At 35.6% G+C, this 15378-nt stretch overlaps 1 protein-coding gene across 3 annotated transcripts in view; it reads right to left on the bottom strand.

Moving 5' to 3' along the window:
- The window catches only part of LOC131064677 (uncharacterized), an 82705-nt gene that overhangs the window by 32194 nt on the left and 35133 nt on the right, over nucleotides 1-15378 (bottom strand). Inside the window, exon 3 of one of the 3 annotated variants that reach the window (XM_059209942.1) lies at nucleotides 13104-13249. The exons of the other annotated variants lie outside the window; for them this stretch is intronic. Within the exon in view, the coding sequence (XP_059065925.1) occupies nucleotides 13119-13249 (131 nt within the window). The 3' untranslated portion in view covers nucleotides 13104-13118. Of the gene's footprint in view, nucleotides 1-13103; nucleotides 13250-15378 lie in introns of those variants that run through there. 3 annotated transcript variants of the gene reach the window in all.

Raw genomic sequence — 15378 nt, 5'->3', positions numbered from 1 at the left:
ACATGGTCAATGAGCTCGAGCATAATCCCTATTGCATTCTCCACTTGGAAGACTATTTCTAGTTAGTGATAAAAATTACAACAACCTCTGACAACCATTAATCCATTTGCCCAAAAGTCGATTGACGTTGACATGTCTCATCATGGTCCACACCAAATCCCTCTAAGTAGTGTTTGAAGTGCAACCAATGTTTCCCAAACAATGGGATGTAGTTTAAATGGGATAGCAAGGTGTAATGTCACCACATGACTAAAAGTGGTTAGTTGTTGTGAAGCAAACATAGTTTCCCACTGCCAAGCTTGCAAGTCTACCAAAGGCCTTTAAACTCACCATGATTAAAGATTGTTGGGACATGATTCTAAAAATGATTAATTGAAAACAAGTTGTATCCGCTAACTAGGATGGATGATAAATACAATTGTACAAAAGCTTTCAAAAAAATAGCTAAAAATCTCCCTTGTCCATTGATGTTTAGTGACAAGTTGTCACAAATTGGTATCTAAGCATGCTTAAATATTGATTATCCTAGTGGATCATCATAGTTGAATGACCATGATTGCTTGATGGGTATGGTGAATTGACTAAATGAAGTAAGGAGTTGTTTGCACATTAATAGAGTCATGGGAACTTGTGATATGACCCTCTTGTGTGCTTCAAGGAGCTCACTGTGGCAAGAGGAAGGTCAAGGCACTGGCAAGTGAACCAAAAAGATGTGCATGTGGAGTTAGAGGAAAGGATTCCTTCAAATCAAGAGGGCCAACAAAGCAAGTAATGTCAAGTGGAGAGAATTGATAATAAAGATTGACTAACTATAGATATTATCAATTCTCTAGGAGCTCAAGGATAGATTGCCTCCAAAACCTAGAAAAAATGAGGAACTTGAGCACAAAGTTCATCGAAACCAAACACTTAGTCTTCATAACAATCAAGTAAATGTAGGACTCTAGGAAAATAAGTTTCCAAGGAAGGATGATTGTCCAACCAAAGAGCTCTAAAAGGTGAATCTACCAAGATTCAAGGGGAAGAGGTTTGCCACTAAGGCTAAGGCCTAATTGATCAAAATTAAGTCTAGGCTAAGAGAAATTGCAAGCAACAAGAAAGTTAGAGTAACCATATTTTAGTTGGCACATGAGGCTTCATTAAGGTGAGACCATCAAGAGATTACATTTAGTGCCGATATGAGCAAAGTTTACAAACTCGTCAAGTCATCAAGTACTTGCAAGTTTTTTTTCTCCACGAGTATTGACAAGGTTTACTAACTGAGTTCTTTTCGGGACTTTTTGGCAAGTACTTGCCAAGACTCACCAAAAACTCAAGCAGCCTTTCCAATTGACTCATCATCAAAATCACAAGGAAAAAGTGGGTTAAACAATCCAGAAATCTATTTTTTGGCTTTGTTTTCATTATGTTTTGTCTTTTCAAAAATTATGAAAGTGGTGTGTCTGTGTGCCATGAAGGTTTGTGTGGTTTTGAAGGTCTTTATTTGGGCTTGGGTGCCCCCAAAACCCCACAAGGAGCATTTCCCCAAACTTTTGTTGGGGGTGTTGCCCCTAGACCCCCACTAGACTCATCTGATACATTTTGTAAGTTGCATTTTGCATAAAATTTATGTTTTTCTTTAAATTATACAATTTTTCAAAATTTTAAAGGCTTTTTAAGTTGTCGAGTTTTTGCCTAGTCCTCTCCAAGTCATTAAAAATTGGCTTGCTGAGTAGTCTCTCCAAGTCTAAGTCAACGAACTACGGACATGAGTATAGTTACTTGTAAATTGTTTGAGGATCAGCTCAATAAATACTATTTGTCTATTACTACACTTCTAAGATGAATGAGCTCCATTCATTGCAACAGATAAATATAATGATAATGCAACATACATCTCAATTCATTATTCACTTGAAATATGTGGGGTACATTGATGATGAGCCAAAAAAAGTGAACTAATAACTCAATGGATTGAATCAAGTTGTTGGAAGTCAAATTCAAACTTCAAAGCTAACAACCCTGTATAACTCTACCAAGAAAGCTCAACTAGTAGAAGTTGCAGTGGTAGGACAAGACAGAAATAAGGAGCAAAACAAGCTAGTGTATACAAACATTTTCAAAGATAATGAGTTCCACCTCGCCCTCATTCTAGATTTTGGTTGCAAAATCAAAGCTAATGCAATAGATTAGGGAGAGATCAAGCCAAAGATGATTGGAGTAATGCAAGGCAATCCAACGCTCAAAATTATCAAAACCATGGAGGTTCAATTCAAATCAATTAACAAAAGAACCAAAAAATCCACAACCTAAAAGGCAAAATAGCAAAGGTGTGCTAGAGCACTGGAGAGAAGTGAATTGTGAAATTAATTGTAAGTAGCTTGTTGGAGGTGTGGAGGACCACAAAACGTTAATGTGGGGTACATTGATGATGAGCCAACAAAAGTAAACTAATACCTCAATGGATTGAATCAAGTCGTTGGAAGTCAAATTCAAACTTTAAAGCTAAAAACCCTATGTAAGACCAAGAAAGCTCAATTGGTAGAAGAAGTCGTATTGGTACCACAAGATAGAAATATGGAGCAAAAACAAGCTAGCATGCACAAACATTTTCAAAGATGACGAGTTCCACCTTGCCCTCATTGTAGATTTTGGATGTAAAATCAAAGCCAATGCAATGGATCAGGTAGAGATCAAACCAAAGATGGTTAGAGTAATGCAAGGCGACCCAAAGCTCAGAATTATCAAAACCATGGAGGTTCAATTTAAATCAGCTAACAAAAGAACCAAGTAATCCACAACCTAAAAGGCAAAATATTATAACAGCTCAAGCACTAGAGAGAAGTGAATTTTGAAATTCATTGTAAGTAGCTTGTTGGAGGTGTGGAGGACCACATTAGGAAAAAAAAATGTCCCTTTCATAGCCAGGGAAATCAACCTTTAACATGTGGACAGGTAGTGATTGAAGCTAGTACAAAACTGAATCATCAAAATTCATACAACTATGGAAAGTTGCTAGGGGGAACACCAAGCAACCATGCTGGAGATACTCAGTAAGATCAAGATTAACTTTGTATATATTTTGGTCGATCCAGGTGAAGCAATAGTTTTATAGCCCCTTCTTGAGCTACACAATGTGAATTAGTGATGCAACCACCTGGAATAAACTATGCTTGTTTACTTAGCATCTAGAATAATATAGATCATCACTGGAGTAATCAAAGGATACTTTGTTGATTTAAATAGTTTCACTCTAGCATTAAATTTGTATTGCACCAAATCAGAAACTTATGATATAGGGTTGGGGTGGACTAGCTAAAAATCCATAAAGAAATTTCTCATTGACATGTAAGAGGGTAGAATATGCCTTGATGATAGGTATAGTATAATAGTTGTGCAAGGAATTCTTAGACCAATTTCCTTGAGATATATATTGTCCTTGAGAGCAAAGGACTCGAGGAGGATGTTGGACGTATGTGGCCACTATAACCAAGGAAGAAAAGGGACTACCATTAAAAGATCAAGCAATTTTGCAGGAATATACAAATATATTGTCAAGATTACCACCAACTAGAAAGAGATTAATCATTGATGGGACCCACCCTAGAGAACCCTTGGGGGCTGATGGAAGATGATAATTTCTTTTCTCATTTGATCAGATGCCAAGAATAGAACCCCTTTGTAAAATTTCAATATCAGACGACATTGCTAGAGTTGGATGAATTGTAAATGCAGATGAAAGATTTGCTATATAAGAGACTCATCAAGCCAAGTGTGTCTCTTTAGAGAGCGTCAATTGTCTTTGTAAAGAAGAATAGATCACTAAGGTTATATGTTGCCTCCAAATTGTTGAATAAAGCTACCATTAAGAATTGATATCCCCTCCCCAAAATGGATGTTATATTTGATCAAATGAAAGGTGCAAGGGTATTTTCAAAAATAGACCTCAGATTGGGATACTATCAAATGAGAATTAGTACTCAGTTCGGCATTTAGAACAAGATGCATTGATTATGAGGTCATAGTTGTGCCCTTTGGTTTCACAAATGCACTAACAGTCTTCAAGAATCTAATGAATAATGTTTTTCAGAAGTACTCGAATAAATCTGTACTTGTTTTCTTAGATGACATTTTGATTATTTGTTTTCTTAGATGACATTGGATTCACAAATGCACCAACAGTCTTTGTGAATCTAATGAATAGTGTTTTTCAGAAGTACTTGGATAAATTTGTACTTGTTTTCTTAGATAACATTTTTATATATCCTAAGGATGAGACAGAGCACAAGCACTACTTGCAACTAGTTTCCAATGCTTGAGAGTGAATCAACTGTATGGAAAATTGGCCAAGTGTTCAATTTATAAGGAGATCAAATACATGGGGCATATGCCTATAACTAAGAAATGTAACAGAACTTCAGATTTTCATGGATCTGACAGGGTACAATTAGCAGTTTGTGGAGAACTTTACCACAATAGCAGCTCTTATTAAGGTCCTCAAGGAAAAGCTAACGACAACACCAACTCTGAAATGATATTGACAAAGATTTTCTAGTTTGCACAAAAGCATCCTTAGGCAAACTTCGAGGTGTATTAAAGCAGGCAGGGAGAGTAATTGTATACAAATCCAGGAAACTAAAGGACCATGAAAGAAACTATCCAACAAATGACCTGGAGTTTTCTGCGGTAGTGCAGCTGCATGCATTAAAGATGTGGAGGCATTATCTGAATGGTTAAAGATTTGAAATCAGAAATGATCACAGGGGCTTGTAGTATTTGCTTACTCAAACAGCACTTCATGTGTGGCAACACAAGTGGATGGAACTGCTTAGTGAGTATGACTAGGGAATAACATATGTTCAAGGGAAGGCAGATAATGTGGCATATAAGCTCAGATGATGAATGCACATAAATTCTGCAGTAGCAATAAGGAGCAGCATAATGATCATATACAAAATTGGCAAGAAAAGGATATGTGTGTGCAAGAGAAAATAGAAGCACTTAAAAATCAGGGTTGAGTGAATTGTCAAAATATCATGATATCTCTCATGTGAAGACAGGATTTTACGGTATAAAAGCTGAATTTTTGTCCTGGAAACTAAAAAAAAGAGGCTACAGATTCTGATGGAAGCTCATCATAAGGCATATTCAGCATACTGAAGAATAAATAAAATGCTTGTAGGAGTGAGAAAGGGATGCTATTGGCCCAGAATGAAGTGCAATGGGATCAAGTATGTTGCCAGATGCTTGAAGTGTCAGCAAGTAAAAGCATATGATAGTCACCCCATCAAATTGTTATATCCGCATAATTTTAGTTAGTGAAAATGGATGATGTGTTCTCAGATTTCCTTGTAAGATTGCCTATGACCCAACACCAATACAATGCTATTTTGGCTGTAGTTGACCCATTAATCAATTTTGAGCATTTTCTGCCTACATGTGACATAGATGCAGAAGGCATTGCTAGACTCTATGTAAGCCAAATTTGTCATTGCATGGAACACCACTCAAGCTTATTTCAGATCAGGGCTCACTGCTTGGACTACATATCAAGCAGCTCAGATTACCAGGCTGAATTTCAATATTGCTTACCATCCACAAACAAATGGGCAAACAAAACATGTGAATCACATTTTAGAAGATTTGCAGAGAATTTATGTCATAATTAAATCAAAATCAATGGGAAAACTACTAGTACTTGCCAATGGTGGAATTTGCATATAAAATAGCTATCACAGTTCCATTGGAAAGGCACTGTATGAAGCACTGTATACAGGAGACTTTGCAGAACTCCTTTAAGTTGGATCAGATAACAACCTAGTCTGATTTGGAAAATGCAAGAGCAAGTTTCTATGATCAGGCCACAGCTTAAGGAAGCTAATGATATAAATGCTCCATTGACACCCATGAGACCAACAAGATTTTTGCAATAGGTGGTTAGGTGGTTTTGTGAGTTAGGCCCTGCAATGTTTTAAGGCAGTTTTTAGGGAGATGAAATTTTCCCCAAGTTTTACAGGACCTTTTAAGATCCTAGAGCAAATCAGCCCCATAGCCGTATCAATTAGTCTTACCACCCAAATTGTCCTTGATGCATTATGTGTTCCATGTGTCCTTCCTGAGTTAGTATATTCCTAATTCTACTCATGTTATCAACTGATCTTCTTTGCGAATGAACAAAGGACTTCTTTAGGTGGCACTAATGCAAGTCATTGACAGTAGAACTATTCAACTTCACAATCAATTGATAGAAAAAGTAAAGGTTTGCAACCTGGGAAGACACTGATGTGATGAAAAGAGATTCCAGAATTGTTTTGATCTCCTTCATGGATGAAGAACCTTGACGTGGGAGTATGTCACATCCCATAATGCCTAGCACCAATTAGAGGAACCAGTAGGATAGCTAGAACTGAGATTTTGATTTGATTAAAAGACATTAATGTGGTTAAAATCCGATGCTTGAATCCACTTAAACATTTGTTTGGATTGGTTTGAGACAGGCATATGGACAATATAATGTTTTGAAAATGAATGTATGTTGAAAGTCTTGTCTTCAAGAAAATTTCAAATATAAATTATAATCTAAGCTTGATGAGCAAAGATTATGTTTGTCTAAGGGTACAATCTCAAAATTCTAATTAAAAAGCAAAATTTAATATTGAATGAAGACAATAAGTTGCTTTATTGCTGCCAACAATGTTTGAAGCTATGTTGAATAATCTGACTATGCTTGATGATTTAATATGTTCAACATGGTGTGGTGTGATCACATTGGTTTGCAAAGTCTGCAGATCACAAGTGGAATTCAAACAGGGTAGAAGGTACAATGTTCCACGGCATAATATATGAGTCAGCAGGAATGTCTCAAATGGAACCAAAACACGAACAATATGCAGTGAAAAGCACAAAAAATTGATGATTGGAAAGCACAAATTCTAATGGTATTAAATACCTGGAGGAAATTAACCCAGAATACCTTGCACTGACGTATTTTGCGAACCAACACCCAATAAAAAAGAATTTGTCTCAAAGGCTGCATATAATACAAATGCAAAAGCATATGGATTTCAAAGAATCAATGTTGTTCAATTAATCAAGGAGACAAAGCTCCTTTAAATAGAGTTACAAAGATGATGTTTCTAAAAGAAACAATCATTAACTAGAGGCAAAATTAGAAACAACTTAAATGACCATTAATAACACAAAGAGAAAGATATTATTCTAATACCCTCCCTTAATGGTCATCGTTCTAACTACCAAGAGAAATAACAGAGAAGGTTGCCCCCTTCTTCTCAGAACACGCTGCAACAGAAGACAAGAGCCTACCACTAACTCTGCCACTTGAGATGAGTCTGCCACCAACCCTCCCAGAAACTGCAGAACTTCTGGAGATACCCAAAACAACACCAACCGTCCAACCTGATGTTGGAGAACTGTTCCTCCATGTAACTAGAGACACACCAAGAACAGTTGTCACGATTTTGAGGAAACAATCGGCAAACCCTCCAAACTATTGCAAATGAGCAAGATGCCCGAAAATAGACTGCAAACAAGAGACTAGTGCAGATGTTCGCACAACAACTCCAGGTGTGACTAAAAACAGACTGCAGCAAAGTACAATTTTTGAGGAAAAACTCATAAACCCTCCCATGATTTTTTTTTTACAGGGACAAAAAATATTTAAAAACTTAAGACTTTTTTAAGGGAAAAAAATATTAAAACCCATCAGAATTTTTTTCAGGTAAAAAAATATTAAAAACCGAAACAAACATCAATGCCCATAAGCCATCTTCACGCTTTTCGAGGCACACAAAAAAGGTACTGAGAAGATGCTAAGTGCACAAAACCCGAGGTACGAGGTTCAATGCACTGAGACAAGTCCAGGCACAAATTTCAATGCAAAAAATAGAGGCAGATAAAGGTACAGACTTCAAAAAACAGATGAAGTACGGCTGACACAAATTTCGAGAAAATTTTACGACTGACCCCAAAAAATCCAAAGACAACCCAGAAATCCTTGCAAAAAACCCAAAAAGAATCTGAAATCAGAATTGAAATCTGCTGGCACGAAATGCGAGGCACAAAAAAACGATGCACCCACAAAATTCTGAAAACAACCCAGTTGAGCTCTCGAAAAACCCACCAAGAATCTGCAATCGGAAAAAAAAAATTGACTTGATCTGAAGGGTAAAAACCCTAATCGAAAATGCAAAATTCCATCCAAAAATGGCAGAAAAAAAATTTGCAGGTGGAAAAAATCACGTCACACGCAGAGGATTAATGGCGTCACGGGACGAAGGTCTGGTTAAAAAGAAATCCACCATAGAAAACACGAAGAACAGTAGAAAAAACCGACTGAAAGCAAACGCTTTAGAAAAAAAAATTGAATTTCAAATTCTGAAAAAATCACAGGCCCTAGATTTGTTTTTTTCAGTGATGAAAAATTTCTTTCAAAAATTTTTAGAAAAAACAATTTTTTTCTTTCTACTCTGATACCATAATACAAATGCAAAAGCATATGGATTTCAAAGAATCGATGTTGTTCAATTAATCAAGGAGACAAAGCTCCTTTAAATAGAGTTACAAAGATGATGTTTCTAAAAGAAACAATCATTAACTAGAGGCGAAATTAGAAACAACTTAAATGACCATTAATAACACAGAGAAAGATATTATTCTAATAGCAAACACCATTATAAGTAAGCAATTAAGTTGAAACAAATCTGAGAAGAATGAATGAACAGTGAAAAAAAGGGAAATCTAGTTGGAAACCAAATGAAAACAATGGATGATCCTAAGGTGGACATTTGTATTGCATAATTGGGAACATCAATCAAGAAATGACAACAGGATTCCAAAGTCTAACATAATCAGACAGAATCAAGAAAAGAGAATGATGGAGGCACTAGGAAGCAATCCAAGAAGGATTAAGCAAGTGATTAATGTGCCTCCAAATGGAGCACCACATGCCTACAAATGGCAATGAAGAGAACGTTATAAAATGAAGAGAATGTTATAAAATGAAGAGAACCAAAAGAAAAAGGCATTAACCAAAAGTACAAACCATACATTAGCTAAACTGCATAAACTAGCAAAAAGGGCATGCTGCAATCGCAGAAGAAAATTCTCTAGAATTGATGTGAAGTTTTTTAAAAGATGAATTGTCCTCTAAATGTTGCTATTGTTGTTTCTCAGTCATGTTTTCCATGATGTGGTTGTCTCATGAATGTTTTTGTGACTTCTTGTGCTTATGTGTATATCAAAGGCTTACCCAAGGCGCCAATAGTATGGGAAGTTCTTCCAAATATGAATTTTGAAATGTGAATCTTCATAAGAAAGGAGGATGTAAGAAAATGTTGTCACCCCAAATCAACTAAAATTTATTGCATTAGCTCAATTTAAGTGGGGTTGTTGCTTCAACATTAGGTTACTTCCCCATTCCATTGCCTAGTTGTTGCCCAATTGATGAAGCCACTTTGGATTATTGCTTTGAGGATACCAAGTTCTTGCCTCATTGATGAAGCCACTTTGGATTATTGCTTTGAGGATACCAAGTTGTTGCCTGCTTATCCTTTAGTCTCTTGGGTCACAGTCCATAATTTTGGGATTGTAGCCCTGGAATACATTTATGCAAAAGCTTGGTTGTAGCCAGAAGGCACCCCTTTTCTATGGCAACAATGTGCATCTGACATATAAGAATTTTTGTTCGATTACTTATATGTATGCATGAATTATGTAAATCTTGTTGAGTACCGATTGATGCCCATGGTTCGTAAGTGCGGATTGGTTGGAGACCATGGTTAGAACTAAAATCAAGTTGAAGCCTGCAAACTAATAGATGAAGTTGGGTTGGAATAGACACCAAGTCCAGAAATATAATGTGGTTGAATGAAGCATCTAATTGTGATCAGTAACCATGGAAAGTACTTTTCATCCCATGTAGAACATGGTACCCACCATGAGTGTGGTCAGATAAAATAGCAAACCCAATACCTTCATTTGGACAAGGAAGGAAGTCATGGTCAAAAGTGTTGAGGATATTGGATGACATTCTCTTAACCTATCTTCAAAATGAAGAAGTACTAACTTGATTGCTTGTGTGATTGTGAATGCATTTGAGGTTGACTTCAAATGAATCTCTAAATTGATTGATTCTCAATTTTAAAATAACTTAATTTGCCCATCATTATTGCTGGAAGGGTAAGACATAGCAGCAAGGCTTTTGCCACGAGATGGTCTTGAGAATCAATAGTCATTTATGTGGATGATCTTCAAATTCTTTTAATGAATAAATTGTTCCAACAAATGTTCTATTGGATTGGATCCTATAGTCTCTAGCCAATGAGTATGTATTATGTATGTTAATATTAAGTGAAGGGACTTATTGAGCTAATAGTGAAGTAGTTATAAGGAAATAGGCTCTTAGAGAAAAGCCAAAAAGAAAACCATGTGGCTAACTCTAAGGAATGAGAACTACAATATTGCCTGAATGCATCTTTGATCAAAAGGATTTTTCATGTAATATGAAATAGATCCTAAAGCTTTAATCTTATATTATCTCTAATAAATTCCAAGTCAAAATAATATTTGGTAGTTGATCATTCTCTTCTTATGCTAGATTAGTTTGTGTCATTGTAAGCACTATGCATGCATCATGATTGAATGTGGCTCATCTTTGTGAATATTCCTGGGTAAATGTGCAACAATGTCATGTGGAAGCAACTAAATGTTAAGAATCCTACTACCATTGTATGGTGAAATTCCCATGCTAGTTCCAATTTCCATTTGGTTTTTGGCCCATTTTGAGAGAATATCTTAATATGATTGCATAGAGAAATGTGACACTCTTGTGACAAGTTTCCTTTCCGGATCCCTATTCATTCTCTTTCTATGATCACCCTCACACATTCCAATACACTCAACTTACCCCCTACATTATCAGCACCTATTCTAACTCATTCCCCTAATTATTAGCCCATATTTCCATATATCCATTCATGGTCCCAATACCTCATTTTCCTCATCCTGGATTATTTTCACAAACATGTGGAAGCAATCTTGCACAACACGAATCTGATCTGAAACTCAAAATTTGTCAATTCCTGCCCTTTTCCACTAGGATTTGGGAGCCGACTTAGGACACATTTGTGTGACAATCAGCTATTTCTTGGTATCTAAAGACATACATTTAAGCATTCATTCATGAATCATATTTGATTACCATTCGCATATCCTAAGCGTTAAGGAGTGTTTGAAGGAATGCTTCAACTTGGAGCAATAAAACAAATAATACTTGCATCAAAATATGCATGTAGATCACTTACATGCTTGCTTGTTGTTTGTCAACATTTGACAAGGTTGAAAAGCCAGCTGCCAGCTGTTCAAGGGGGTCAACTGAGGAGAATGTAAGAACCCACACAACTCAACAATCTCCCCCAAGGTATTTTTCTACCATCAATCCTTAAGTATCAAAAAACAACACAAACAGTAGTGAACTAATATGCAGTACACATTTTTCTAAATAAGATCCACAGATTACTGAGTGTATCTACATCACACAAAATTGATCAAGCTGCACGATTGTCCTTGAAGAAATTCTTAGCCTATATAGAGTTTGAAAACAGGTTGCACTTAATTTTCTATATTGTGGCAAACCAAGTCTACTAGTCACTAGTAATCAAAGCCCATCTTCAGTTCAGAAGCTAAGTACACCCTTTCTTCACATTTAATTTCCTAAAAATAGAATTGGCATACATACTTTATCATTCCTAGTTGTCATTACTTTAATCTAGGCTAATTCGTACCCTATTTGTGTGCTTTCATTTAATTAGCCTGATTTTAATTTGGAAATACGTTTTTCCATTACAACCATAAATCAATCCTAAGTTCAAGACCTTGATGAATGAATTGTTGCGAATTGACTATTACTAGGATCAATAGTTTGAACGGAAGTCATTAGAAACCACATCTAGAACCAAATATAACAAGATATTTAGAAGGCCCAAAGCTCACACTTGGCTGCAGATTATTGATTTAGACTCGAGCAAAGTTCTCTCCAAAATCCAACCTTCTAACTAAGACATATGAAACAATCCACATCCTAAATCTTTGATGTTGAAGGTGTTAGATAATTGTCATTGATGTCAAAGCTTGATGCATAAACCAGTTTTGACAGCTGCCAAGAAAGGAAAGTAAATCACAAAGCTGGCTGCCACTTTTAGAAGGAAACAAGAAAAGAATGTTTGAGGATATGAGCTGCCAAGAAAGGAAAGCAAATCACATAAAGATGGCTGCCACTTTTAGAAGGAAACAAGAAAAGAATGTTTGAGGATAGGATAGATTAAAACTAAATCTGTTTTATGTCATAAAAAGAAAGATTTAATGCAGATTTAAAAACAAATTTGATAAGGTTTCTAATCAGATTTGGGCGCCCAAAATATTTTAGAAATTTTCTATTTTTGAGAATCCAAATAGCAGTGCCATTTTCAGTAGGTTTTATTTTTTAAGAGTTTTATGGATATTAATGAAACAAAAAAAAATACTAAGAAGTATTGGCACCTAATGCATTGAGTGTTTTTGGTTGTTGAGTGAAGCGTTTTCTAAAAACAGAAAAAGAGAATGTACAGCTAGAGTACAGATAAAAATTTCAAATTGAGTTTATTCGAGATCAATGCCTCATACTGAATCAGTGCTTAGAGGGAGTTGGTGCTTCTAGTGAGTTGGAGCTCACGTTTGTAAGATCAATGTCTTCTGTGAGTTGCTGCCTACAGTTTGTAAGAAGTTAATAAAAGCAATATTTTGCCATGGATTTTTAGGGGTTTTCCACATAAATTTTGCGTTCTTGCATGTGTTGTTTGCTTGATGGTTTTGAAGTTATATTTGCAGCTTTGAAATGAGTGTTGAAATTTGTCCTAAAACTGATTCACCACCAACCTCTCAGTATTAGCATGTACTCTTCAATTGATATCATAGCACAATTCCTTCAGAAAAGAGCCTTACAAGCTTGAAGGTAGATCTTGAGAAGCACACAATGGCTGGTATTGGACAAATTTTCCACTAATTGGGCTCCTTTATTTGATGGAACAAATGGAGACGTATTTAAGTGCACTTGGATTTGACATCTAGCAATCAATGATTGATGCTTACACAGCTCCAGCAACTGCTCCAACTAATGCTACTGGTAAAAAGGCTAGTGAATGTAATGCTAAGTCCAAGAATGCCATTCTTTGCGGGCTGTCCAAACCTGAACTTGTTAAAGTAATGCATTGTAAATCTGCAAAAGAGATGTAGGAAATTGAAAAATATTTGTAGCTGAGATTATAAAGCTTAAGAAGAGAAATTCTAAATTGCAGGTGCAGCTTCAAGACAAAAAAGAATCATTAGATAAAACATCACAAGCTGTCATGTCCCCATAACAAATGTACAGAATACAAACATTTTTTGTAATATAATCTCTGTCCAAAATTACAGATTTTTAAATTAGTCCCTTATTGAATTAATTTAATGGTGGCAAAGTTAATTTAATTAATTGTTATTCTTAATTTAATAACTAAATAATTATTAATGTTTATTATATAAGATGATTAATAATTTAGGCCAAAATGCATCGGCTACTTAACAATGGTGTCTTAGGACAAGACGCGACTGAAGGAAGTCACGCGTCCTTCTGAAGAGTCGTGACCCGGTAGCACGATTTAAGAAGTATTAGATATATATTGGGTCTGGTGGATTTTCACGGGGGAGCGGACAGGGAACAAGGAAGTTTATGATTGCGTGAAAGAAACAATCCGTATCATTGGGTTTTCCAGACTGCAAGGCGATATCCCAGGTATGTCGCATACTCAGAAAGTATGAGGATTGGTATTAACGGTTTGATTAGACTTGTAACCTGCAACGTTATTAGATTCATGGTTATAATATTCAACAGTAATCTGCATCAAATTCCAAATTTATATGTTCTGGTATTAAACCCGTAAATTACAACAACTCAACTTAAATGATACATTAAACTGCAACCATTTATATGATACGATAGAACTGTGAATCACTACTAATTAAGATTAATATAATACGAGTATCTATGGTTACAATCAAACGCATTATGAAACAAATGAACACTTTACACCAGTAATAAATCTGAATAATGTTATGCTAAGAACAATATATAGTATTACACAGTACGTATAGATATAAATAGATTACTAATGAAGTTAAATCATAAAATGGCACAGCAAGTTCCCTAATGTTTTCGTATTCTGTTTAAATGGCAAAATAATCATAAAATTATATACATTGGATAGAATGAACTGGTAAAACACTAATAGGTGGTTTATACAAATCTGAACTAAACATATTGCACAGTTCTATATCAGTAGAGGTTAAAAGTAATAATAAATCTGCATTTACAAGGAACTCACTAAGCTTCACCAAATTCCAGGGAGGCAAAGGGATTGGCAGAGGGGGATACTGACCATCCAAGTAGGCCACCTACTGGTCCATGTAAGATCAGTAGGCCAGTAGGGCATGTGACTGCTACTGGGCTTGGGACTTGCAAAAATGAAGCCCTTCTACAATCTGCTACCTCCTTGGCCTAATTAATAAACTAAAGGGTGGGACAAGGGATGATTAAGGGGATAAGACCCATGTCACTATTAGTAAGCCAAAAGGACATAATGACTGCTTTTGGATCCAGAGTGGGACGGATGGGCTAACCGGATCATACCCTGTGTTTCCCCATTCAAGTTATTAAAGGAATAATGTTTATAAACTATTTGAGATGCAATTGAATAAATTTATGTTTCCGCTGCATATGTATAATCTATAAGAAAGTAATCTCTGTACGTATTAGTGTGATTTTCTTTTGAAGGTGAGCAATGTTTCTATTTCTGATTTACCTTTTCCATCTGTTATTCAGGCAAACATATTTGTGCTTATATATCGAGTAAGGGACATTACACGAGCTTTTGATGAAGCCGAAAAGAAGATTATCGATCTGAAAATTTAGATAAGAAAATTGAAGTGAAAAATCACTTGAAGATAAAAGAAGAAAACTGCAAAAAATAAGAGGCTGAAATTGTTTCTTTGAGGAAGCAATTCAATAAAGCTATAGTACAAGCAAATATAAATTTGAAGGGTGAAAAGAGTTCTAAAATTTTACATGAGATCATCAATGCACAAAAGCCTACTTTTGATAAAAGAGGTCTTGGATTTGTAGAAGGTCAAAATTCTAAAGCACCTAGAGTGTTCAAGAAATCAAATGAAGAAAAACAAACAAGCTATGCTAAAGTCTTAAAGGTGGTGGATATAAAGAAAAAGACAAACAAAAGGGAAGTACAAATTCTGGAGTTAGAAATGAAGGCTTTAGAAAACCTCTTCCATCCACAAAAGCACTACTAACCAAGT

Source organism: Cryptomeria japonica, chromosome 8, assembly GCF_030272615.1.
Source record: "Cryptomeria japonica chromosome 8, Sugi_1.0, whole genome shotgun sequence".
Taxonomy (NCBI): Eukaryota; Viridiplantae; Streptophyta; class Pinopsida; order Cupressales; family Cupressaceae; genus Cryptomeria; species Cryptomeria japonica.
The sequence above is the reverse complement of the archived record's forward strand: the minus strand, read 5'-3'. Positions and strand labels throughout refer to the sequence as shown.